The 27,719-nt window shown below is 51.6% G+C and overlaps 1 protein-coding gene across 12 annotated transcripts in view; it reads left to right on the top strand.

Annotated features, from left to right (window-relative positions):
- Trak1 (trafficking kinesin protein 1) overlaps positions 1-27,719 on the top strand; it is a 103,655-nt gene that overhangs the window by 27,656 nt on the left and 48,280 nt on the right. For 7 of the 12 annotated variants that reach the window (XM_057767720.1, XM_057767721.1, XM_057767710.1 and 4 more), the window contains exon 2: positions 3,157-3,351. Coding sequence is in view for 9 of the 12 variants with exons in the window: in XM_057767710.1 (XP_057623693.1) it covers positions 3,157-3,351 (195 nt within the window). In the remaining 3 variants the exon portion in view is untranslated. Of the gene's footprint in view, positions 1-3,156; positions 3,352-14,443; positions 14,776-19,833; positions 20,120-27,719 lie in introns of those variants that run through there. The other 5 variants (XM_057767716.1, XM_057767718.1, XM_057767711.1 and 2 more) reach the window with 3 other exon arrangements.

Here is a 27,719-nt window from a genome sequence, read left to right on the forward strand (position 1 = left end):
AGCTGTCTTGATCCCGGGTCCCCTTCCTCATAGGTGTTCGTGCAGTAGCCGAGCAGAGTCTCCCAGAGGTGGCGGTTGAGCCCCGTGCCGTCGTGAGGAGAGGAGGCCCTCACTGTGGGCCTGTTGTGGATGCTGTTTCCCTGGGAGCTGAGAAGGAAGGGACGGTCCTTGTCCTGAGGACAGTGGGCTGTCGCTCTCTGAGGGCGGTCACGGCTTCTGTTCTTGACAGACCTTCCTAACCCTAGCCTTCCTTTGGGACACGGCAGGTCTGGTCTCGGCTTTGCAAGCTGAGATGCGGGATATGCTGGGCGAGACCTTCCCATCTTAGGCAGAGAAGCCTTACATCCAGATGTGGACATCTCCCCTGCAGGGCTGAACCTCGGCCCTCGAGCACCGTAACATCCCCACGGCCTTACTTTCCAGTCATTAACTCTTCTCTGAGTACTTCGAGAAGCCACGCTTGCTCCCTGCCTGGGAGTGTTCTGCAGTGAGACTTTACAACTTGAGCTGAGGGAATCTTGGGAGGGTGTGGGTAGCTGGTTCCTGCTCAGAGTGGCAGTGTTTTCTTAAATGATTTCACACCTTTTGAGAATGGTGTAGGACCACCTCATCAGGTGCAGAGGAGCAGGATTTGGGTTCGCCCGTCCTGGCTGTACAGGCACCTGCCTCCCCACCAATATCACTGTCTTCTGCCTTCCTGCCTTGGCTCCTCCGGGGAGGAGGGGAGGCCCTGCTCTTTCTGCTCTTCTCATGTGGGTCTCCAGCAAAGCCCTGCCCTAGGCCCTCCCTCCCCTTCCTGCCACTGGTGCATCTCCTGGGAGTGTGGTCTGTACCTGGCGGGTCCGCTCTGACTGGACTCCGCCATCTGTGAGTGTGGTCTGGAGCTGGCTGGTCCACTTTGATTGGACCCCCCTATCTTCCCTGTTTCAGCATCTCCACGTCCCCATGTGGTGGGTGGTTCCATATTCCAGAGTGTTCTCTCATTCCGGCCCTTCCACCCGTAATATTGGAAGGTGAACGGGCCTTGTCCTCACCTTCATCCAGGTTCCCACGTTCCTCGACCTCCCACTCCAAGTGTTTGCTTACAGCTGATTCGTTTTTCCCAGCTGAAGACTGATTGTTAGTGTAAAAGCCCGAGTTCGTCACCCTCTCTATCCAGCTAGGTCGACACAGATAAGACCCCTGCTGCTACCCTGGCAGGTTACTGTTGGAGGCTCCCTGCTAAGTGGGCCGAGCTCACGGCTGATGCCAGAATTCCGTCCTTGTGTGTAAGCGTGGGGTAGAAAAGTCTGCAGGGTGCTATGGTCTGTGTCCTTATTCTGTGTGTCACAGCCTGAATTGCTGTTTAAACTAATTAAAGACTGCTTGGGTGGGCTGTGTGGGAGGTTTACCGTCAGTTGACTGCATTTAGAGTCACCGTGGAAACACACCTTCAGCTATGTCTGTGAGGGTGTTTCCAGAGAGGTCTCACGGAAGTGGGAAAACCAGCGCTGGATGTAGGCGGCAACAATCCGTTCACTGGGGACCAGCTCTGGGCGTGAGCGGCACCCGCCCAACGGCTGGAGACCAGCTCTGGGTGTGGGTGACCCCAGTCCATTGGCTGGAGACCAGCTCTGGGTGTGGGTGACCCCAGTCCATTGGCTGGAGACCAGCCCTGGATGTGGGTGACCCCAGTCTATTGGCTGGAGACCAGCCCTAGATGTGGGTGACCCCAGTCCATCAGCTGTACTCCTGAGCTGAGTGAAAAGCGGAAAGCAAGCCTCGCTCCAGTGTTCCTGTCCTCTGCTTCCTGACTGGGGCTGCAGTGTTGCCAGCCACACTGTGCTCTTGCCACTACGTCTTCCCCGCCACAGTGGACTGCGTCCCCTCAGACTGTGAACTAAGTAAACCCTTTCTCCTTAGCTTGGCTCTTATCCAGTACTGGTCATAGCAGCAGGAAATGTACCCCCTGTACTATTCTAGGCTTTGCTACACTCCCATCTGAGCACAGTAACCTGGAGCTGTGGGGCCCAGGGACGAGTCGAGGACACCTGTGTAAAAGAACGCCATCGCGTAGCCAGATGAGTTGTGTGCTGCAGCTGTCAGAAGATAGCATCACCAACAGAGCCACAGTTCTGACAAGGCACTGTGGATGTAGGGTGGAGTTATGCTCCAGCTGTGTCTGGGAGGAGCCATGGGAGGGAGCACAGCTGTAGTGAGGACAGCACTGTGATGGTTGTGCTCGCCTGTGTCTCCTGGGCCTCTGTTATTCAGGACATAGACAGGCAGATGGAGAAACCCTGTCTCAAAATCAAGACAAAACAAAAATACTAGTTTTAGTTGACTCATAATAAATATGCATGTTTATGGGCACAGTGTCACAGTTTAGTATATGCATGTAGTGTACAGTGGTCCAGCCACACTGTTGGTTTATCCATCATTTTAAATATGCGCCTTTTATTTCATGGTATTGGGATCCATCAAAATTCTTTTTACTGGTTATTTGGAAATGTACACTTAGTGGCTGTCAGTCACAGTCACCATATGTACGGGACAGTTTTCTGTCTACTCGACACAAGCTAAAGTCATCTGAGAGGAGGAAACCTTGATTAAGAAAATGCCTCCATAAATCAAGCTGTAGGCAGGCCTGTAGAGCATTTCCTTTAGTGTTTGTTGGGAGGGAACATCCACTGTGGGTGGGGTCATCCCTGGGCAGGAGGTCTTGGGTTCTACAGAAAGCAGGCTGAGCAAAGCACGGGAAGGAATTCAGTAAGCATCGCCCCTCCTTGGCTTCTGCATCAGCTCCTGCCCCCAGGTTCCTGCCCTGTGTGAGTTCCTGCCTCACTGCTTTTGATGACGAACTGTGTTGTGGGACTGTGAGGGACACGAACCCTATCCTCCCCAGGCTGCTTTGGTCGTGGTGTGTCATCCCAGCAACAGTTGTCCTGACTAGGACACCACACTCGGCTGTACCGTGTTCCAAGCTATGCTCAGTATCTGCCTGCACCCCCGTGCCCTTTAGACATCTCCACCTCAGCCATTCTAGCCTTGAGAGTAAAATTAGAAAAGACCCCTGTGTGTCCTTGCCTGGGTTCTGCTTGCTGCAGGTGGATCCCAAGCAACAGCACCTCGGCTTCCTAAGGCTACCACGCTTATCCTCTGTCTTCCTCTCTCTAGACGTGTGCAACAGCACCAACCTTCCCGAGGTCGAGATCATCAGCCTGCTGGAAGAGCAGCTGCCCCATTACAAGCTGAGAGCCGACACCATCTACGGTTACGACCACGATGACTGGCTGCACACACCTCTCATTTCCCCAGACGCCAACATCGACCTCACAACCGAGCAGATTGAAGAGACCCTGAAATACTTCCGTAAGTAGCCGGCGCTTCTGTGGGCACAGCAGTGTGATGGCCTGTTCTTCCTTGCCAGGGCCCCAGGTCAGATCTGCCATGAGTCACAGTGTTCTGGGCCTGACATCTGTGGAAGGGTGGCCAAGGGGGCATGGCCTTAGGAGTGGGTTAGCCATGCTAAGGGTCTTCTTGTTCAGGATGAGTAGTGGAGACCGAGCATTTTTGTTTGTACCATGCAGAATAACAAAACTATTCTCATCTCCCTTTTCTGGTTTTTAAAATAATTATTATATTTATTGTGCATTATTTTATGTGTGTGTTTGCCTGCCTCTCAGTATGTGCATCATGCTGCATGCAGTGCCTGAGAAGGCCAGAAGAGGGCGTTGGATGCTCTAGAACTGGAGTTACAGATGATTGTGAGCCACCTTGTGGGTGCTAGGAATTGAACCTGGGTCCTCTATAAGAGGAGTTAATGCTCTTAACTGCTGAGCCCTCTCTCCAGTCCCATCATTTTCCCTTTATAAACTCTGTTTAACAACAATGTCACAAGGAAATCTAGACAGCTTCCCTCCATGTAGGCATAGGAAGACATGAGCCAAGATCACATAAACTGGAATGAGTCAAACCATTGCAGTGTAAAGATTCGCCACTGGGTGGCAGAGTTGCTACCTGGATGACCTTACACTAAAGGAGGAGGCTTCAGGAAGAGAGGGATGGGGAGAGGGAGGGAGGGAGGGAGGGAGAGAGGGAGGGAGGGAACACAGTGTGATGATGCGGTACCGCTGATGGAGAGTATGATTATAAAGTTAATATTTAACATTACTAATGCTTATTTGAACGACAGCTGCTTTTCATTCCTTCTTCCTCTCTCCTCCTCCTCTTATTCCAGGGTCTTGTACATGTAGGCACTAAGCAAGTTCCCTGCCAGTTCGCAGTGCTCCCAGTCCTTTTCAAAGGCACACAGAGTCTCACTAGGTAGCCCAAGATATCCTGGAATTTCCTATGTAGTCTAGGTTTGCCTGAAACTCGTGGTAATCCTCCTACCCCAGCCTCCCAAATGCCGAGAGCATAGGCGGGCACCACCACACCAGCCAGTGAATGTCACTTTATTTTTCCCTCAGTAAGATGAATCCAGAGCCTCTGCCACTGAGCGCTCTACCCTCCATCCCTGTAGTTCCGTCTGTAGAAACTCACATGTCCTGGGTCTGGAGAGATGGCCGAGCAGTTAGGAGAAAGCTGCTCTTCTAGGAGACCAGAGCTCAGTTCCCAGCCCTGATGTTGGGCAGCTCACATCCGTCTGTAACTCCAGCTCCAGAAAACCCAATACTCTTCCGGTGTATGTGAACACGGCACTCATCCTCATGTCTACACACAGGTCTACACACAGATACACACGTGTGTCATTTACACATCTGTTTACTTCTCATTTGTATACCCCATATGTCATCATGCTACCCCCTTTTAAGGACGCAGCAGTCCTGTTTCCCTGGTGGTAATGTCACTGAGAGCAGCTTGTGGCTCATCGCTGAGCTTCCTGCAGTTACTTGTCTCTAGCAGAGCCCAGTCTTTCCAATTTCCAAATCGGAACGAAGAACCTCTGCTTCAGGGCGTGTGCAGGACTACTCTCGGTTCTTCTGTTGGATGCTAATGACAGAGAAATTATGTTTGCTTTGACATGTGCGCTTATCCTTGGTGCAGCCCACACAGCGTCTTTTGAGCATTGCTGATAACCGGTGTCAGTGAGAACAGAAATGGACTAATCCCAGCCTGGAGTGTCCCACGTGCCTCACAGTGGGTCAGATGTTCTGCGTGAGTCAGACTGTTTAGCCAGGGCACCGCACCAGCAGGAAGTGTGGATTGTGTGCAGGAAGCCAGGTCTCTTCCCTTCAACGTTCTGTATGTTTTTTTTCTACTGTAGAAGTCCACAGTATAATTTGAGAAAGTCTGTGGTGTGACTGGCTCTTCTGTCAGAGCCTTGCCGTTGTCTGCCGTGGGATGCTCCTGGTCCTTCCTCACACGCATCGATTGGCCATGGCCATGCACACTGCAATTAGAGCATATTCATGGCAGCACCAGACCATGTCACAGGACTGACTGGATGCATCTTTTGGAACATGTACAGGCAGCCAAGGCTGCTTCGATTGAGCAGCGCACAGTTCTGAAGGCCTTTTTAATCAGGAGACTCGAATAGTGGACTCAGAGTATGTTTCTTATTTGTTCTCAGTTATATGTGTGAGAAACCACGCTAGAGTCACTGGGAACTGCAGTGCATGAGACCACTGGAGGAGCTGAACGGGCACCGAGCAGATCTTAAAGCTGTTGTGGTGGGGTGTGTCCAAGTCTTGTTGATTAGTTCTTATGGATTCTCTGCTAGATGGCTGTTTGTTAAGATCTGGAGAGACAGCTCAGCACTTACTTTTCTTGCAGAGGACCTGAGTTCAGTCCCCAGCATCCACATCTGCTCCACAGGATGGGTGCCCTCTTCTGGATTCTGTAGGCACTACACTCACATGTGCATATACCCACAAGTGCACAAACACATGTCGATTAAAAGAAAAATCCTTTTCTAAAAAGTATCTTAATTGAACAGCCAGGCATTGACTTTGAACTGCAAGACTTAAACTGAAGCCCCAGGACCCCCAGATGATCTGTAACAAGAATTTAGGGTTTTGTGAATTTAGTTATTTCCATTAACTGAAATGTAGCATTATCCTCCATAGTCAGACTGGCAGACAAAGCAGTGTGTCAGCAGCAGGATCTGCAACCTTGTTACCAGTGGAGGTCAGAGATGCTGTGTACTGCGCAGCAGTGGGCAGATGCTGAGATACTCTGCCCGTCAGTGAGTTCAGGTGTTGGGTATCGGTCCCAGAGCAGTGGACCGCGTTATTTAGTGTGTTTCTTAGGCAGTTCTTGTGCCATGGCTTTGGCTGTCTTTGCGTTTTAGTAACTGCAGACACAGCTGTTTCCCTTTGCACAGATGTGCAGCTGGTGTGTAGGGACCCTGCTCTGTCTGGTGTTCCAGTTTTTTTATTTATTTGTTTGTTTATTCTCTAGGCAGGGCTTCACTATGTAACCTGGCTGCTCCAGAACTCAAAGATCTGCTTGTCTCTGTCCCCTGGGGTTAAAGACATGAACCACCATGCCTGGCCCTACTTGTGTGTGTGTGTGGGGGGGGCTGTACGTGGTATCTTACATTCGTATGTGTATGTACATACATGTATGTGCTTGTAGAGGCCAGAGATTAGCATTGTCTTTGTCTATCCATCTCAAACATACGTTTGTTTGGGTCTTTGTTGTTACTGAGATAGGGTCTCACTATGTGTGGTGGTTTGGATGAAAATGGTCCCCATAGGCTCATAGGGAGGGGCACTATTAGGATGAGTGGCCTTTTTGGAGTAGGTGTGGTCTTGTTAGAGGAAGAGTGCCCCTGGGGGTGGGCTTTGAGGTCTCACTGTTTTGTCCTACTGTCTGTGGATCCAGATGTAGAACTCTCAACTACCTCTCCAGCTCTGTCTGCCTGTGTGCCACCATGCTTCTTGCCGTGATGATAATGGACTAACTTCTGACCTGTAAGCCAGCCCCAATGAAATGTTTTCCTTTATAGGAGTTGCTATGGTCATAGTGTCTCTTCATAGCAATAGAAATTCTAACTAAGACACTGTGTCCCAGGCTGTCCTGGAACTCAATGAGATTCACCTGCCTCTGCCTCCAAAACGCTGGGATTAAATGCATGAGCCACCGTGCCCAGCCCGCCTTGCGTTTTGGGACAGGCTCTCTCATGGCCCTTGGAGATCAACAAGTCAGCTTGACATCATCTGGTCAGGGGTCTGCTGAGCTCCTCCTCTCTCCTCTTTCACAGAGCTGGCATCGTAAGTGCATGCCAACATGCCCAGGTCACTCAGGCTTCCTGTTTGCACAGCAGGTACTGTATCGACCGAGCCTTCATCCTGGCCCTGTTTGGGTTTTGTGTGTCTGTTTACACATCTGTAACCTAGGCGATACCACTCAGCACAGTGAGTCACAGTGTCAGGCCACTTGTGTGCTGGCTGAAGAGGCGGTGTCCTCTGCTTCCCTCCTAGGTTCCCTGTGTAGGTGACACTGTGTAGGGCGGTGTCGTCCGTTGCCGTGGAGTTGGGGGTGCAGGGCTCCCTAAGCTGAGAAACCAGAAGTGGGTAGTTACACCTTACTGTATGACCAGGGTAGATTCTTCCAGGCTGTCGTGTTCAGGGTTAGAGTCCGTTAGACTATGCCCCCTCCTGCCGATGAGAGGGAAGTTTCCCCTTCTTCCTCTCTGAGGCCTCCTTCCCTAGTGGAGACCTCCAGCACTTCCCCAGCTACCTCCTGATGAATCTGAGAAATCAGAGAATAACAGCAGCTTGCAAAGCACTTGCCCACGAGTATGGGGCATGTGAAGTCAGATGGTTGAACAGGAAGTAAGAATGGCCCATGCTTAGCACTTCCTTTGTGCCGGGCCTTCTCACCCTCACTCCTGCTGTTCCTTATTCCATAGCTGAGACTCCTGGGGACCAGAGACACTAGGAAGCTTTCCCAAAGAGACACAGCAAATAGGGACACTGGCATTCAAATATCAGTCACCTGGTCATGTCTTGCTCGCTCTCAGAGCAGCCGAATGGGGAGGGAAACTCAAGGTTAATGCTCACCTGGCAAAAGACAAAAGACAGAGCTCCATTCCCCCAGACCTCGGTGTCAGGATGTATTAAAACACGTTTATTTATAAATCATTCATTCAACAGAATTCATTTTCCATGGCTATGGTCATATAGCATGTGATACGTAGCCAGACACAGTTTCAAGTCCTTGCTCTGTGATGTGCTGCTGCCCGTGTGGTCTGATGGTGTCCTGTGTGCAATAGACCAATCATGAGGCACTCAGCAGGCGCCAGGCGGAAAGGTCACCATGTTTCTTGTTAGGTGGACATGCTCCAATGGTCGCTTCCCCCTGGCCTCTTAGGTTAGCACACATTGATCCAAGAAGGAATTCTCTGTGTCACACCTGGGGTCTGCTGACCACCCCACCTCCGAGGTGACCTGGACAAGAGCAGGTTCCCAAACAAACAGGTTTCAGAGTCTGTTTGCTTTCTCTGGAAGTAATCCTACCGGCGAGTATGTTCCGGGTAGGGCAGGCATGGCGGTCCTTCCAGTGCAGAGCTCCTGCTGAGGTTTTATTGGCGAAGGAGATGGACACATCTCTGCTGCTTTGATCTTCTCCATGTCCTCAACTAGGACTGTGGAATGCGCAGGTGAGAACAGTGGCCTCCTCTCTGGGAGGGAGCCTGCTCTGACGACCTGACTGCACCGCTGTGATCTTCCAGTAGAGAGCGCTTTGGCTCAGGCCCTAAGCTTTCCCTGTCCTGACAGGCTTGGGGGCAGCAGCTGGCCCTGGGCTGGCTGGATGTGGGAATGCAGGTCTGCTATGCTTACAGGGCCCTCTTCACAGACTGCCGAACCTCACCTCGAGAGCTCTTACTGGGTAGGGCACCAGGGTGCTGATTAAATCTGAAGAGCCTTCTTCAAAGAGTTCCCACTGGGAGTTTAATCTATTGTGCAATTAAATTGTTTGCAGTGGTGGTTCTTCCCCCCTCCCTCACCTCCTATTTTCAGTCCCCCTCCATCTCCTCTTCCTCCTTCCCCTTCCTCCCTATGCTCTTCCTCATTCTCCTTTTTCTCAACCTCTCCTCCCACACCTGCTCTGCCTCTTCAGAGCCTTGCTACTCCTTGAACCCAGCCAGTTCAGGCTGGCCTTGAACTCAGTGTCCCCTGAGCTGGGACTCCAGGCGTGTGCACCACATCTGCACACACGTGCACCTGAGCTGGGACTCCAGGCCTGTGCACCACACCTGCCACATATGTGCATCTGAGCTGGGACTCCAGGCGTGTGCACCACACTTGCACACACATGCACCTGAGCTGGGACTCCAGGCCTGTGCATCACACCTGCACACACGTGCACCTGAGCTGGGACTCCAGGCGTGTGCACCACACCTGCACACATGTGCACCTGAGCTGGGACTCCAGGCGTGTGCACCACACTTGCACACATGTGCATCTGAGCTGGGTGGGACTCCAGGTGTGTGCACCACACCTGCACACATGTACACCTGAGCTGGGACTTCAGGTGTGTGCACCACACCTGCATACACGTGCACCTGAGCTGGGACTCCAGGCGTGTGCACCACACTTGCACACATGTGCATGTCATACTTAGACTTTGCAGTTCCCCTGGCAGGCTCTTCTCATCCTTTTTCAAAACTGAATATGAGTTATTATTTAATTTTGCTTTAAGTTAGCACTTAATAAAGTCTAGGGTCTCCTCCTCTCCCTCCTCCTTCTCCCTCTCAACCACCATCAGATCCTCTAACGTCTAGATATCAGGCCTAACAGTAATGTACATATGAGCAGTTTGCTCCCCCAAGCATCAGATTTGGAGTTTTCAGAAGTCTGAATATACCCCAAGATTCTTATGAGGTGTCAGGAAATCTTCACTTTATCGTTGTTGGTACCAGTGACCGTTACCCAGGAAGGGGTGCTTACAGGGGGTAAAGATAGATGGTCCAGGAGTGTGGCCGGTCATTTCAGGATGTATATGGGTACAGCTAGCCAAGAATGCATGTACACACGAGTGTATACTCACATGTGCATGTACACACACACACACCTTTGGGGGGGCTGGTCAGTGAAGAGGCTGATCTTACCGAAGCTGAGCTGGACAGGAAGGAAGGTCAGACAAGACGGTAGGGGAGAGCGTATTGAGGATTGAAAGAGAATCAAGTTGCCAAGGGATTTGCCAAAATAGACCATGACAGTATCTTCCTGAATATCCTTGACTTCCCCCTTGTGTGCAGAGCGCCCTCTCTGCCGTTTTGCTCATGAGTAATGGCCTGGCGGGGGTGGGGTGGGGTGTCCAGGACTTGTGCCTTCCATCTTGCAAACCTCCTCCCATTAGCAAGGCCTCTCCCCTGGGCCCACATTCCTCCATATTGGCTGGCTCAGATGTCAGTGGGAATGGAAGGCGGGGCAGTGTAGGCCTGCCACCCTTACAGTCCTCACGGCAGCCACCCAGCTGTGGGCCTGGGCACTGGTGCTGGAAGAATTATTATTATTAGAGAGGTGACTGAAAGCTGCTACATGTAAAGATGCCCGACTGTCCTCGGACTCCTGGCCGTGGTTCTGGAGAGCGGGTTGCCCACACTCATGTCCGTCCTCATGTCTGTCATCTAATCAAACCAGGTTCCAGCAATGCGTCTTTCTCTCAAGAACAACATGGTTGGCAAGCTGTTCTGTGCAGATGGCTTTCTTGTGCTAATTCTTCAAGTTGGAGACAGCGGCCCTGGCTCGGGCGGGAAAGCGATGTGACAGCTCAGCCCTCACTGCCACTCTTCCAGGCTCCCATTGTTCAGCAGGGTTTGAGGTCTCTTGAGCCTGTGGCTTGTGTGTGTGTTGAAGTGATGGCAACAGCCGTGAGCTGCACTGGCCACGGGCGTGAGATTTCTCCCCCAGACCTTCTGTGCTGGCAGGCAATGAGCTCACCCGCTTAGACTTCTTACTGCTGCCAAGACACGTTCTCTTCCCTACCTTTCTAGCGAGGGGCTGATGCTAATGACAGCTGCTCAGAGACCCAGGATCTGTGTTTTGCCTTTCTCTCTGCTTGCAGGTGTTTCTATGAATGGCTGCTCCACCCCTGCCTTCCCTGGTGTTGGTGGGGTGGCCTGTGCCTGAAGTAAGAAGGAGCGGTTGGCAACAAGCTGTTCCCTGCAGCCCGCCTTCTGCCATGAGGGCTCTCTGGCTGGCAGTGACATTTCAGCACTGAGGATTGGAGAGAGCTGGACCATTGTGCTGAGCCTTGGCGAGCCGTCTCTCTTCTGCCTCCAGCCTCTGGGCTCCAGCTGGGTGGGGCAAAGGTGGTCCTGCTGTCTAAGGGACGGAAGGTCTAGAGCCTGGGAATGCGCTTCAGGAGGATTTGGGGTCCTGACAAAAACTTGGATTTAAGCATGTCCTCCAAGTATCATTCTTCGCTTGGCACCTCGTGTTTTCTCTTTTCCAGTAATGATTTTCTGTGTGTGTGTGTTTACATGTGTGTGCATATATGTGTTTACATTTGTGTTGCAACACCTGTGGGTGTTGGGGAGGCTAAGAAGACTTTAGCCATCTTTCCTCAGACTCTGTTCATGGTTTTTGTTTGGGACAGGCTCTCTCGTTGGCTTGAAACTCACCAAATCTACTAGGCTAGCTGGCCAGTGAGTCTCAGGATCTGCCTATATCCTTTCCCCCAGGACTAGACCATCACACCTGGCTTTAAAAGCATTGTTTAATGTGCTTGGGTGTTGTACCTGCATGTATGTCTGTGCACCATGTGAATACTTGGTGCCCTTAGAGACCAACAGAGGTCATCAGATGCCCTGAAACTGGAGTCACAGACATTTGTGAGCCACCATCGGAGTGAGGGAGCTGAAACCAGATCCTCTGGAGCCTCTGGCCGGCCCACACACCCTGCTTTTTAAACAGAGATTCTGGGGATCAAGTTCAGGACCTCACTTTAAAAGCTGAGTTACCACCCAGCCCATTCCCCAGTCTTTACGGCTGATAAAGACGTTGCCCTCCCCCAGTAGCCGCATTAGCTCTCTATTGCTGGGACAGATGGCCGCTTAGCTGGTGACGTGCGGTCACTTCCGGTTCTGATGGCCTCTTAGCTGGCGACGTGCGGTCACTTCCAGTTTTGATGGCCACTTAGCTGGTGACGCGCGGTCACTTCTGGTTCTGAAGGTCAGGAGCCGGAGTCCAGGGGGCTGTGATTGCTCTTTCACCCTGGCCTTGGAAACCCTGCTCCGGTCTGTCCTGTGACTTGCCACTTTCTCTTTGAAGGACACATGCATTGGATTTAGTCCCCTTTAATTTAGGGTGATGTCATCTGGAACATTAACTCAAACCCATAGCTTTCATTGGTAATTTTTTCCTTTTAAATCACATTTTCTCTGTCTTTCTCTACCTGGGGGTGGGAGGGGCGCATGCAGGCCGCAGCACACCTGTGGAGGTCAGAGGACACCAGTGAGAACCGGTCCTGTCCCTCCACCGTGTGCGTCTCGCCGACTGAACTCTGGGCTGTCTGGCTCAGTCTGCCTTTCCCCACTGAACTGTCTTGATGGCCCAGGAGGTCAGCCTTCACACAGGTCTTCAACCCTCAATCTGGTGTTCTCTGCAGGGAGACTGGATTTGTGTTTGTGAGCCTAAATGCCATGACATACCCCACTGTCCCAGCTTCCGGCTCCATCATCCTGGGACCCTCATACCGTGTCCTGCTGTGACTGTTAACTGGGTCTTTTACACTTTGGCCTCAAGAGTTTACCCCACCCACCCCATGTGGGGCCATCTGCTCTCCTCCAGAGCCTTCTGAGGCTTCGTCACCTGCTGCCCTGGGTCTGCCCTCCTCCTGTCTAGGTGTCAATTTATGCCCACAGTGCCAGGTCTTTGGTTTTGGTCCCCGTGTCCTCATCCACATCTGGCTGGTGTATTCATAGCCACTCAGCCCAGAGGCGCATTAGACAGTCTTCCAGAAGGTTGGGTGGCAGGAACGGAGCAGTGAGGTACACCTACCCAACTTCCTGAAATGGATTAAAATAGCTCTCTGTTAGTCTTCTGTCCTGTGTATCAGCTGGCGTGTTCCCTGCCTGCCTTTTTCTGGATAGTCTCTGTGGTGTCGTGGCTTCACTGACTCCACCTGTTCCCTTTAAAAATAATTAACTGTGTTTTCCCTACAGTATTTCAGTTGTCACAGTTTGGTCCAGTTGTTTTGAGTTGGCTTTGTCTGTTCTCTCTTCCTGAGACCTTTGGGAGTAGCCTTTGCTTCCTCTGACTCTGGCTTACAGACCCATCGTGATTCCTCCCTGCTCTAGGCTGTGGAGTCAGCAGCTCTGCAGGGAACCTAAGTGTTCCCTGATTCCAGCATGGGTGTTGAAGTGCCCATGCCCTGTTGTAGGGGAGGGGTGTCCTTGCCAGGCCTCACCATGGCAAAGTTGGGAGCAGTGTTTCTTATCAATATCAACAAGTCACAACAAGGACGTGGCAGGTGGCTCAGTGGTGACACGCTTTCTGCTCATGCATGAGGACCTAAATTAGAAACCTCAGAACCCAAATACAATGCTAGGCAGTTGTGGCAGACCTGTGGCCCCAGTTCTCGGCAGGTGGAAACCAGGGATCCCCGGGGGAACAAACTGGCTGGCTAGGCTAGCAGATTCACAGGTTCCGGTTTCAATGGGAGACCCTGTCTCGATGTATGTGAGATGGGGAATGACTGAGTAAGACACCTGATGTAACTTCTGACCTCCACATGTACTTGCACACATGGGTGCGTGTACCCGTGCACACCTGTGAGCATGCATACACACACACACACATGCAATAAAGAAGTCCCTTGTCCGTGTGCAAACCATTCCACGCTCTTACAGAGTCTCGAAACCCCACTGCCTCATTCCTTCCATAGGACATCCACCTCCTGGTGACTGCTCTTGTTAGCACACCTAAGCGGAGGCCCCTTGTAATGGCGCCCCCCTCTGCTTGTATGTTGCTACTTGGCTAGAAGTTTGAATAAAGACACAAGCATAAATAATACTGAATATTGGCTGAACGTGTTTTCATTCGAGGCTTCTTTGACTGGTGTTTGTAAGTTTTAAAATAAAAAAAAAGATAGAAAGGGCTGTTAAATATTTTAAATTAAGTCGAGGAAAGAAAACTAAAAGCAATTCTTTTCACCTTAAAAGGTGGTCGTTTTCAGATGCAGAAAAACAGCTCTCCCGAGTGACCCAGGTTTAGGCACTGGAGCGCGGCCTCCCCTGAAAGAGAGGAGGTGGCTCTAACTCCGCCCACATTCTTCTCTTCTGGGCACCTCTGCTCCCAGCATCCTTGGAAGACATTTCCTTCATTTCTGTATCATTTTTCAGAGCTGGCCAGTTTCTATGGCAACGGTTAGATTGAAAGCTGAGCAGCTAGCTGGGGGGGCGAGACTTGAGGGAGCCAGCGGGTGGTGGTGTGTGTCTCTGACGTCATCCTCGGTGCGTCTGGATAGGACGATCCCAGCTACTCCCTTTCAGGGCCGCTGTCCAGTGTGCTTCATCCGCCGGGCTTGCAGGGTCTCTCCACTGCTCAGCCTCCCTCTGCTCCCCATCCCCCGCCCCTGTAGAGTCTTCCTTGCCTCTGCCCCCTCGCCCATCCTGGCTCCAGACTATCATTAAGAATGCACAGCCAAATTCTGCGGTGTTTGGGGATGCTCTTCTGCCGGGTGTTCTGGAAGGGCCGGGAGGCATGGCAGCGTTTGACTTGACAATTCATGGCGCCGTGAAGTCCGTTCCTTCCTCTGCAAGAATACTGACTATGCAGAAATTCACTGACACGGATTATTATGAGCTGGATTGGTATTATGAAGAATGCTCAGACGGTAATTACGGCCCCCGAGGGAGGGCAGCGGCATAGTATCTCTAGGGGTGGGGTGGGGGTGCTGAGTCTTTCCCGGGGAGATGGGGCACAGGAATTGGCATCACCAGAAGGCACAGCAAGCGTGACAGAGGGGATGGCAGGTGGGCAGGGCTCGCTCTTGACGGTGGGTGTTTCTTGCCGTGCACAGTCATTTGCTTGGAATGGGGAGGTAAAAGGGTTTTGGTGCTGGGTCCTGGGTTTGCAAGTGCTGCTGTCGGACTGAATTTTGGTGTGTGTGTGTGTTGTGTGTATAGTGAAAGTGTGTCCCCGGTGCTCTACTCTGGCGGCTGGCCCAGGGCACTCGAGGCTGGAAGCTGTGTTCAGGAGGTCAACTGTAGGTAGGCCTAGTAGAATCTTCCTTTTTTTAAGCTGAGACCTTGGGGCTGGGGGTATGGGGAGGCTAGAGGAAGGCAGAAACAGTTTCCCCAGCAGCGGGTGATTCAAATGAATTTCGCTGGCCGCGTTCAGCACAGATGGGGTCCAGGAGAGGACAGAAGGGGGCAAAGAGAGAAATCACCCTCTGGGGCTGTCTAGGTTTGTGTGGAGGGCGTGGCCCATTTTTGGGGAGGCTGCTTGGTAGCTGAAGTGTGTGGCTGGACAGCTGTCAGCAGGTTTCAAGTACAGGGGAGACAGTGTTCTTGGAGGGATTGCGAAGGGAAGGCCTTGCTGGGAGGCAATATTGTGGATTGTAAGGTCCTCTTGTCTTTAGTCTCTCCTTGCAAATGACCCTTAAGCCAGAAGCCTGTACCAAAAGAGACAGTTAGTGTGCCCACTTTGGAACCTGTTCTTCAGTAGTGAAGTCCTCTCAGGTCCCTCAAGCCCATCAGGAGGCAAGGTTGAGTCCTTACTAATTGACTCACAAGTTTCCGATTGCTCCAGGCGCAACTACATTTGAAGACCCTGTGTGACGTAACAGGCTAGGAGCTGGCCTAGTTAGTAAGCTAAAAGCTGTGTGATTATCTGCTGTCTTCTGACACCGAGCTGTGGACTGCAACAGAGGCCAGGAGGCTTTCTTGGGCCATGCTCTGAAAAAGCATAGAGAAACTTTACCCTGTCCCCTGGCAGTGGGTGGAGCTGGCGCGTGGGTCTGTCTGAGCTGCAAAGCATTCTGGATAGTGAGGAGTGAGGTGCCTGTAGCCTGTGGGGAAAGGATGGACGTATTCTTTTCCTGACTATGTAATTTTCTAAAAATCAAGCTACTATCCTGTTACTACCCTACAAGAGACAGTGTGGCGTTCTGTGTTTTGGAAGCTGCCACTGACCCCTTCTGGTTTTCTTGATTTGTGGGTCACCAGATGCACCATGACTTCTAAGAACGCTGTTCATCTCGTCCCCCAGGGTCCCATTGGTGTAAAGAGCTCGGGTTCCAGTGGGTGAGCTGGGTGTCCCTGAGCCATCCTAGGAGTGGGGGAGGAAGGCTTAGTGTCCAGACTGGTGACTCTGCTGCCCAGTTCTCAGTGAAGCCAGCTGCTTGGTGCCTATGGAGAGGCACGGGAGAGCCGTTCTTACCTGCTGTTCACCAGGACTTTCTTCAAGGTTCTCAGCGGAGTCTCTGGGCTCTAGGCATCCTGGTGGGGTCCTTTCCAAGAGTGGGGGAAGTAGAAGAGGGGTTGGCTCACCACCCCAGAATCAATAAATATTGTTTGCCAATTGATTGGCATTGGCGTCTGAGCATTTGGAGAGCCAAGATCTTTGGCTTTTTGGCTTTGACTGTGTTGTCAGGTGAAGGGGAGGAGGTTGCTGGGACTGGAACAGGCGGCATGTTCTTAATCCTGTTTAAAGAGAGCAAAAAGTAGGACGGAAGGGTCTGGGGCCTAGAAGGTGCCTGTTCAGGAACCCCACAAATGCTGACTTGGGGTTGTTTAAATATTTTTTATTCCTTCTCCTTCTTGTATGTGTATGGGCTTGCCAAGTGCCCTTGAGGAGGTCAAAGGGCAGTGCTATGGAGTTGGTTCTCTCCCCCACCACGGTGTGGCTCCTAGGGGTTGAATTCGGGTTGCCAGGCTTGCAGCGTGGGTGTTTGCATTCAGGGCACCGTTCCCTGGTGTGCCGTTTCTAATGAGTTGGGTTCTCCCTGGCTTCAGGCAGGTTTTTCCTTCTTTTGCATGACTTCTCTCACACGGAAAATCGTGAGACGCTTGCTTTATCTGTCCTTATCATTTGGCCTTTGAGTCAACACTGAGGGAAGCTTCAAGGAACTTTCCGTGATAACAGCACAAGCTGCGTCAGTGTTCTCAACAGGACGCGAGGTCATCATTTATGTCGGGGGTCCTGACTCACACCCGATGGGCAGATCTGCACCAGGGACGCTTCTCTACAAGTCGGAACTCGGGGCCAGCTGTACTCTCCTGACCGCTGCGGTCCAGGAGCGTCTCTGCTGGTGCCGAGTTACTGTGACCGTCCCCTCCTCTGTTCAGACCTGTTGGTTTTGCTCAGACACACAGTCAGATATTAAAGGGTGTGACGGGGCTCCGGGCGGCAACTTATCGTAGTTCGTTGCTTGGTGCCTTAGAAAGATTTGTCGCCATCCAGCACACATAGCTGAGCCGCTGGAGAATCCATCCGCATGTACTTAGAATTTACAGTCTAACTCAGAGCCAAATAGCCTAGTAGCTTACGTCGGGTATAGTCTTATTAGTAGCATTTTTTTTTTTTTTGAGACAGATTCTCTTGTAGCCCAGGCTAGCCTTAAGCTTGCTTTGTAGTCATGAAGACCTTGAACTTCTGATCCTCCTGCATCCACTGAGAGAGTGCTATGAGTGCAGTTTAGAGGGCTTAAGCGGAATCCTTGGGGGAGACGGCCTCAGAAGGGCCAGCTGTGCTCCATGGGAACCAGTGACCCAGGCTAGAGGAGACAGGAGTCCTGTCCGTTCACACAGCCTCTGGGTCTCCCACTAGAGCGATGTCACTGTGAGAACGAGGGAGACCCCGAGGAGGCGTGGAGGACAGCACCTTTGTTGAGAGGGACAGACACGTGGGTAAAGGGTCAGTGTCTGGGGGTTCTGGATGAACAACACGTCACGGCTTTTCTGTAAGTGCCGGCTTTGCCCAGGGAAGTATGGAGCAGCCGCTGTTTGGCTCTGTGGAGGTGCTCTGTGCCTGTAAGCGCTTTCCTAATTGAAAGTAGAGGAGCTTTTTGTTTGTTTTGTTTTTAGCTAGGGTCTTGCTTGATCCCACTTGAAGTAATCCTCCTGTTTCACTCTGCCAGGTGGACCCTGCTGGGTGCTGGGTTTGCGGACATGAGCCACCACACCCAGCCTGGGGGAAAGATTTTTAAACTTTGCTATCCTAAGTGTTTTTTATGTGTGCGTATGTGTAGGATAGGTAGATAGGTGGGTGACTCAGACAGTGTTGCTAAAAATACCCTCAATTTAAACCAAAAGATGACTGTGAGCAGCGCGACGATGGGTGCAGTCTCTTGAGTTTTCTGAGTGTGTGAAGGGAGCCTTTGCGGTCGTTTATCTCCTGGGCACAGCATCCTGCGCACCCAGTAGTCACGAGATGAGTCACCAGGTGGAGAGGTCTCCCCATCCTGTGCCCCTCCCCACTCTTTTGAGTAACTGACCAGATGCCCATGCTCACTACCTTTAGAACTTAGTCAGTAAGCATGACTTGGTGATGCTTATTGAGATTAAACTGTTTTGTTTTCTGAGTGTGTGTGTTTGAAATATAGTCTTGCTGGGTAACTGATGCTGGCCTTGAACTCAGGGTGATCCTCCTGTCTTAGCCTCCTAGGAGTGGGGGATTACAGGCATGTGCCGCCACGCCCGACTTTTGTTTTAAAAGCATTGTTTTTAAAGCTTGTATACATAATTTTTAAAAAAATTTGAAATTCTAATTTTAAAATCTGCCTGTGGTTTTCTGTGACATCTTTTCTGAACAACGCGATTTTAATGTGTTACAATGGAGCAGTCATTTTGAAGTTCTAAAAATTTAACCGAGGTACAACCTACCCCTAGTTAGAATTTTTAAATGAAATCATGATCCTTGTGGCTTCCTTCCTGGCACTCGTGAAGGCAGAAATTCTATGTGGCAGGTGGGCAGTCTCGTCAACGATGCAGAATCCTCACTCAGTCCCTCAGTCTCCAGGCTGAACGAAACCCAGCTCTCAGCCTGCACAGAGCGTTTCTGCTGCTCAGGCATCCCTCCTGGTTACTTGGCAGAGGGTCACAGCCAGGAAGAGGTCAGGAGGTATAGTGTGTGGGGGGGGCAGTCGCAGTGCAGCTGGGAGAGGCTGAAGCCTGGGAGTTACAAGATGGGATGCTCCAAGAGGCTGCTGCTGGCTGGGGCTGCCTCAGAGGGAATCTGATCCGAGTGTCTGTGTCAGGGGCTGTGGCCGACAAAGTCAAGCAATGCAGAGGAACCGCTGTCCAGGCACACCTTAGACTGTGCGTTCTTCCTTACGGCACTATTGCAAGCTGTTACACTTTTGAGTTTTCTCTTGTCTTGTCTAGCAGTGAGAGAACTCTCTTTGGGTTTGTGGACACAGTTTGAAGAGGAATGTGAGGTTTATAGAACACAGTGTAATGAGGAAAACAGGTACCACTCCTTACACCAAAGGAGGGTTCAGACCATGGGTGGTTCCCACACATCCTTCTCTTTTTGCGAGAAGTCAGGGTCTCTGCCTTCCCCGGTTCCCACGGTCCTTGGCCCAGCACATTCTCCTCAGATTCCTAAGCACACCCACAGGAAGTCCCTCAGCTCAGAGGTGTTGGGCAATGCTTCACCCGGGCAGCTCCACCAGCGCCTTCCTGCAGACAGGTGTACCTACATCAGGCGTGGCTGGTGTTTTCTCAGTTGCTACGAAACTTCCAGGAAGCTACCATTCCTGTTCTTCTCGTGGGGGGAGAAAGGCCAATAGTTTGCCTCATGGTACATACTTTCCTTCCTGGCTTCCCTCTGTGCCAAGGGCATTTGGTAGGGCGCTGCCATTCCAACAGGTGCTCGCTCTGTGGGGCCCCTCCTCCAGGGTCCTGTGAGCCACCCTGTCCTTCGTTCTCTCAGTGATGCTGGGCGGGTGGCCCTGTGGACACCCGCCCACTCCTGCTGAGCCAGGGCATGTCTGCGACCCTGTCTGGAATCCAGAATGTGCCCCTTGGGCACGGGCCCCGATGGCTCTTCTGGACAGGTGGCCAAAGGCTCTCCCAAGGACAGGCCCTTAGGACAATGTTTCAGACTTGGGGTGACTTCAACAATGTCCCTGAGAGATGTGGGAGGGGAAGAGGAATGTTTTGAATGCGATTGCCAGGATGACGAGAAGGCAGCCACCGCTGAGCAGCTCGATGCCCTGGACATCTTGGAGGAGGGTAAATTCTACGTTCTACTCCTGTCTCAGCCCTTTCCTGTTAGTGTCCAGAGGGGCCAGGCCAGTCCCGGATGTTACCGCATTCTTTTCCTTTTCAAATAAGTTCTTAAAGGAGCAAGTGTGCAAATGGCTTGCTGTCCAGGTGGGACACCAGGTAAAGCAGCACCCTGGGCTCCCTGGGATGTCTCGGAATCCCCAGAAACCATGGCTCTGGCCTTTTGCCCACTAGGGTCTCTATGCAGGTGTAAGCATCGGCAAGCACTGTGTGCCGTTCCGCAATCCGCCTTTGTGGCTTATGGTTTTGGTTTTGAAATCACCAGGTCTGGGTCTGTTTGTCTCTGTGAGTTCCAGCACTGGTTTAGCCAGTCGGTAGTGAGTTGATGGGCTCGATGGGCTCGAGAGAATCGGTCATCCTTCCCACCACACAGAGTGTATTGAGCACTAATCACTCTTTTGAAATGTAGATTTTATTCTCTTATTCACTATGATATTGGCCCAGGCTATCATAGGATTGTCCACCGGAATCCTGCTTCAGCCTCCTGAGTGCTGGGGTTACCAGAGTGTGTCGCTGTACCCAGATGGGATTTTTTGTTTTTAACTTAGAAGTAATCCAGAGATATCACTGGCTAACATAGTAACTGCCTAACCCTGAGCTTTCTTGGGCGGGGAAGGCAGACTCCGTGAAGTATGCCCAAATATTGATGCACGTTAACTCTAGTCTATGAGAAATAGTTTTGGAAGTGAAACAGGTTGTTGAGCAAAGACTGCACCCTTGAGCCTCTTGAGTGGCAGCCGTCAGAACGCCTTGGAATGCTATTTTCGGGTCTCAGGCTCACTTTTCACAATTACCCAAACCACTCTAGAGGTAAAGTCCAGAAAATACCATCACCGCATTACCCCCGAGAGTGCCATGTTCTTGATGGCAGAACAGGGAAACGGGGCGAGCCAGAGAGCGAGAGCTCCGATTTGAGAGCTGGAGCTTATCTGGTGTCTCAGGACAGTGGGTAGGGAAGGATCGGCAGGTGACATGGATAGTGTTGGGGATAAGGAGTGATGGGCTAAGATTGTGGGGTGGGGGGAGGATCGACAGGTGGCAGGAATGGTGGGGAGGGGGGAGGATCGACAGGCTTGTGTCTAGATTCTGAGGGAGTAAACAGTTGTCGAGTCCCTAGGGATGATCTGAAGAAAGACACGGTCTGTGCTATGGAACTAGCTCCAGCTCAGACACCACTGGCTCTTTTTGCTGTCCTTTAAAGCCTGCTGCTCCAGTGTGGCCCATGCCAGCATTACCTGGGAGCTGATGCAGAAGCCCAGGCATTGGTTAAGAATCAGTGACCCTGAATCTTCATTTTAACAAGATGTGAAGAGATCTGTGTGCATCAGGGAGTCAATTTCAAAGCACAAGAAGGTGATTTTTCATCCATTCACGAGCTGTGTGGTTCTAAATCAAAGGGCATGTAGGACTCTGAGATGGTTTCATATGTTCTCAGAGTGGAGGACAGGTTCATGGAACACCTCTCACACACACATCACACACATGAACACGCACACGTGTACATACACATACAAGCATACACACATGAACACACATGCATAACACATATGTTCATGCACACATGCATATTAACACCTAGATGCACACACACATGCATTCAAATATAAATACATATTCACATATAGAAACAGACATACACATGTATGTGTACACATATATACAACCACACACAGTTTCTTTGGCTTTTTTTTTGTTTGTTTGTTTTTGTTTTTTGAGACAGGGTTTCTTAGTGTAGCCTTGGCTGTCACGGAACTTGCTCTATAGACCAGGCTGACCTCAAACTCATAGAGATCTGTGTGCCACCACTGCCCAGCTGTCTTTGTTTTTTGAGGCAGAGTGTCATTGTGTAGCCCTGGCTATCATGGCACTCACTTTGTAGACCAAGATGGGCTTGAACTCACAGAGATCCCCCTGCCTCTGCCTCGCATGTGGTGGGATTAAAGGAGTGTGACACCACATCCAACTTAAAAGATTTATTTTTGTTTTGGGGTTTCTTTCTCGTGTGTGTGTGTGTGTGTGTGTGTGCGTGCGCGCGTGCGCGCGTGTGCACGTGCAGTGCTCATAGAAGTCAGAAAAAGATATTAGATGTCCTGCAGCTGGAGTTACAGACAGCTGTGAACCACCGTGTGGGTGCTGGGACTCGGGCCCTCACAAGATTGGAAGCTCTCCTAACGCTGGACCATCCCTCCAGCCTGTGTGGATTCTTAGATTTAGCCCTTTCAACAACCCTGTAGGGTTAAATGTGCTATAGTTTGCATCTGTAGGTTTATAGGAGGACAGACAAACACCTGCCCCAGGCATACGTGCATAGATAGTAATACAAAACAGAAGAGCCCTCTGCTCCCACCTGTGCTGCTGGCTGGCTGCTTCTCCAGGCCAGGCATCTCCCAGGAGCTTCTACAGCCTGAGCATCCTACCCCGGACCTCACACCTGCTGCTCAGAGCTCAGGTGTGAGGCCGGCAGTCTGGGCGCTCTATGCCCTGGTTGCTCACATAATGCTGGACACTGTGTGCCTTAGTTCATGGTTCCCTCCGAGCCACTTTCTGACCTGGGCTATTTAATCTTCAGTGCAGAGGTCTGGTGTGCAGTGTGATATTTCAATGCATGCATATGAAATATGTTGATTTAATCATGGTTAAAAAACATGAGGTTGAGATAGATATTCCAGTTTTGCAATCAAAACACAGGAGGCTCAACCAGGTTGGTCCTGTCGTGGGGGTTCCCCAGCTGTAATCCTGCGGTGAGACTCGTGTTCTGTGGTCACAGGTCAGATTGCCTGAGGGGCATGATCCTCTTGCCCCTTCTTTGTAAGGTCCCAATGACAAACCAACGTTCAGTTCCTCCAGAGTTCATCCTGGGGCTCCACTGAGTGTACTGAGGGCATAGATGGGGGCTTCTTGACAAAAGCATGGTGCCCCCAACACAGCTGCATGAGGAGGTCTGCACACAGCATAGATGATGGCTCATGACTGCATGGAAGGCGCCCCATTCCCCGTCTTCCCCAGCCTGTATATTCTAGCCCTTCCCTGAGACCCCATGGCTACAAGCAATTAGGACAAAATTGCACACAACTCGTTAGGAAGAGGCCAGATTGTCAGGCGAGGGTCCCACCACCCACTCCCCCGCCTCCTGTGCGAGGAACATCCACAGCCAGCAAGCCCATCTGCGGTGATGTCTTGCTTAGCAGGCACAGCTGAACTCCTGAAGATGGAGTCTGTCTGTTGTCTCTCTGTCTGTCTGTGCTGTACCACCGTCCCCAGCGAGGCCAACCAAGCAGGGCCCTGTGAATCCTGCTGCTCACCCAGACCCTTTCCTCACATTGCCTCCGTGACTCCCAATCCATCTTGTAGAGGCCACTGTTGCTGTCCTCCTACGTCCTAGTGGGAAGGAGGACCAGGGCGCCATAGCTCGGGCCACTGTGAAGCTGCAGCACACAGTTGGTACACAGTGCTGTGTGACCTGCTCCAAGGGGCTTGTTCTGCCAACACCCCACCTCCCACCCCATCCTATCCTCTCCTGGGGTGACATCGGGCAAGGCTGAGCGGTGTGAGGGAAGTGTTCACACCTCTCTGTGCTTGAGAATCACACTGGTGTGAGGGAGACTGGGGGAGAGCAGAGACTGTGGATTGCTTGGCAGTCCCCATGGCTTTCTCAAGTAAACGCCCACAGAAGCCTGATGTCTTTGCCCCTTCTCGCCTGGCTGCTTCTCTAGGCCTGTCCTCAGTTGCAAAACGAGTTGTGAAAGTTTAGACAGGTGTCTTCTGGGACTGCTCAGAAGTCAGGATTTGGAACGAGCCCATGGAGTGGGCCCTAGTAGCCTGAGAACTCAGATGAGCATGCAGTTATCTTGACAAGCAAGAAGACATTCTAAAGAGGGGCTGCGGCTTTTCTTGTGGGTAGAGACTACAGGCCCCAAGAAGTGGGGATTCCTCTGGAGTTGTGTGTGGGGATAAGGAAAGGGCTGGAGCTTGGTGCCAGCCAGAGGATGGAGGGTGATAGCGTGTCAAACCTCCAGGGAGAGTGGCACTGACGGAGGGTGACGGCTGGGACATGCCTTGACCTGGGTGTGCAGCTGATCATAATCCTCCCCGTTTAAATCTCAACTTCATATCAGGGTCCTGAAGATGGATTCGGAGGTCACAGGACCCTTTGTTCTTCTCCCCAGTGTGGCCACATTGAATAATGATGCGCTCTGGTTTTTGCTATTCCTTGTTTGTCTACCAGATCTACTGAGAACCTACAGCTGCACCTGGTGTATCAAGTCTTCTAGGGTCCAGGCTTGGATACTTAGAGCTCTGGTAAGGGGTCCTGAAGCCATAGCACATGCATCCTGCTGTCTTCACAGTGGCCATTGAACCAGAACAGACGATGTCAGCTACTTGCATGAAGTTTTCAGTTTGTGAGCACTAGTCAGCGGTTAGGAACCAAACAGAGTGGGGAAGATGTGGTAGCCACACTGGAAGCCCAGAGCCCAGTGGAGCACCTTGAGGCAGCCCACATGACAGCCCCCAGGGCAGCATCTCCTGGCTAGCTGAGGCCTCCAGCCCCCAGGGCAGCATCTCCTGGCTAGCCGAGGCCTCCAGTTGTGCCCAGGTGAAGCTTGGGAGGTGGTGTAAAGTGAGTGCGTTCTTCCAGTTCAGAGAGCCTCATGGGCTGCAGGGGGATTGCTCAGCCCCCACGGAGAACAAATGGTTCTGTGTGCAAAGCTGGGAAGACTTAGGTCCTGCTGGCTGGGGAATGTAACATTGTTTGAACAGCAGGACTCGGGTGCTTGGTGGACGTCCCTGTGGAGTCACAAGTGGAAAAGTAACTGGTTTATCAGAACAATTGTGGGCACCAGCATCATCCCAAGGCCAGCCCTGTGTGGAGATCACCCAAGGTCTCTGTAGTAAGGTCCTTTGGCAGATCCACCCACTTCTGGGGTCCTGGTCCCTCCAAACTCCCTGTAGCATCTCTGCCTGACACTGCCTGTCTGCCAGCCACTCTGTGTTGTGCTAATGTATGTGTGTCTTACCTTCTCAAGTAGGTCAAGAATTCCTTAAGGGGCCCATTTATTTGCTCAAAAGATAGTGCTCTCTGGCAGCTTGCGGGGCAGACAGAGCAGCCCCCACCACCCCATAACAGTTCTGAAGACACTGGGGTGGGCTCTTCTTCTGGGATGGGTACCAGCTGCAGGGGAGAAGGTGTGCACACAGAGTTGGCCAGTGGCAGGACCAGGGTGCCTTCCCAGGAAAGAGCAGTTTGATTATCTCCTTGTTAAATGTCTTGGTGATAAGTGGCCACAATAGGTCAACACTGAGCATTCCAGTCTGGGGTGAGGCCTGTGATTACTGCGTGGAGCACAGAGTTACACCCCACCTGTCCTTGAGCTAGAACCTTGGCTCCAGGCTCTGTTTGACTGGCTGCGCTGGGCTCCTGTTTGCACTGTAGGTTGTTCTGGTTAAAGGTGGAATAGTGTTTCTAATGTGCCCACGTCACCGAGGGCATGTTGTCTGTCTCAGTAATGGCCAGCTCTTGTTTTCCTCTCTGCCGTGTGCGGTGTGTGTGTGTGTGTGCACACAGGTGAACATGCTTATATACTTGTGTATGCGGAGGCCAGAAGTCGACTTCAGTTCCCACCTTATTTTTTGAGACAGGGTCTCTCTCTGAACCTGGGGCTCACTGATTTGCGTAGACGATCTGCCCAGCAACACTCAGGCACTCCCCAGCATGAGGGTTACCCAGCTTTCACCTGGCTTCTGGGGGGATCCAACTCAGGCCCTCAAGCTTGTGTGGTGGGCACATTACTGACTGAGTCATTGCCCCAACTCCTCTTCTCTGACTTAATTACTTGCTTGGTACCCTTGGCCCCTTGGCCTGCCAAGATGGGGGAAGTCCCTTGGCCCCTTGGCCTGCAGAGATGGGGGAGTCCCTCGGCCACTTGGCCTGCAGAGATGGGGGGAGTCCCTCGGCCCCTTGGCCTGCAGAGATGGGGGGAGTCCCTCGGCCCCTTGGCCTGTCTTTCCCTGCAGCCTTCTTGCCCATCTTCATTTTTCTGCCACGCTTGACTTGTGCTTGTTTGCGGCTGCATGCATGTTCCTCTTTGTGATGGGGTGTCCTCACCCCTCTGGAGCTCTGGTGATGAGGTGTCCTCACCCCTCTCGAGCTCTGGTGATGAGGTGTCTTCACCCCTCTGGAGCTCTGGTGATGGGGTGTCCTCACCCCTCTGGAGCTCTGGTGATGGAGTGTCCTCACCCCTCTGGAGCTCTGGGTGGGAACGGATTTCTTCACAAGCCACAGTATCTTTCCAGTTTTCTTCTGATGTCACTCTGGTTGGGGCAGGACCTCCTGTGGGTTCCTGTGCTGATGATGTCACTCTGGTTGGGGCAGGACCTCCTGTGGGTTCCTGTGCTGATGATGTCACTCTGGTTGAGGCAAGACCTCGTGTGGGTTCCTTTGCTGATGTTTCTGGACGGTTCCCTGTCTGGCAACAGCATTTAGCCCCAGCAAGGCTTAGTCAGAGCTGAAGGAACAAAAGAATGCTTTTATATTACTATATTGCTATAGGGAAGTGGTAGGGAGATGGTGCGGTTTAGGGCCCTTGTTTGCATGTATTTGGTTACTGAAAATACTAAGGTGGAATTTGCATCCTATAAAATTCACCCATTGTTACGGGGCAGTTTCATGGTTTTTATAAATGCCCTGGATTGTGCAACCTTTATTCTAATTCACACTTAGACTTTCCACTTTTTTCTCCCTAGTAAGAACCCTCACGCCTGTTCACACTCAGTCTCAGCCTAAGCAAATGCTAACACACTTCCTGTATGAATAGAACCCTGGAACAAAGTAACGTTTACGTCTTTTTTGGATTTTGAGGTTTAATTATGTTGTTAATGTATTCATTTCACATTCCTTTTACGGCTGTGTGGAAACTCCACACTTGTTCACTCGCCAGCTACTGAGTGTTGTTTCTACCTTTTGCTTGTAATGACTATTGTTGCCATGGACACACATGTTCAAGTTTAGGTAGAGACATGTCTTCATTTCCCACCGGTAGGTACTTAGGAAACTTGAGTGACTATGACCTTAGCTAACCTAACTTCTTAGAGCCTTGGTTTTGGTTTCCCTGGCTTGCAATATGTTCAGCTCACTCACCCAGTGTCTCTGGGGTTGCGTCTCTTCACCCACTCACAGTACCCACGCAGAGATGCCCTTGTGGCCAATGGTTCCTTGCCAGATCTTTCTGGTTTATTTCACAGAAGTGGGCATGAGAGGTGAGACATGGGTGTCAGATAGCCAGAGGGACTTCCTTCTTGCTGGGCTATGGAAAGAACAGGAAACAAATTCCCCAGTGCAGACGTGAGAGAAAGACAGTCTTCCCAGAAGGAAATAACAGGTGTGGAGGCCAGGGCAGGCCAAGGATGGCATCACCAGGTGCTCAGGTGGAGGGTGGGCATGAGTGCCTGGCCCGGAGGTGGGAAGAGTTGACTGCACCAGGCCGGGGATGTCGGTCCTGGGTTTTCTGTGTATGGACGCTGCTTGTGCTTGTGGCTGGGCAGCGGCTGA

This window comes from Chionomys nivalis, chromosome 4, assembly GCF_950005125.1.
Source record: "Chionomys nivalis chromosome 4, mChiNiv1.1, whole genome shotgun sequence".
Lineage (NCBI taxonomy): Eukaryota > Metazoa > Chordata > Mammalia > Rodentia > Cricetidae > Chionomys > Chionomys nivalis.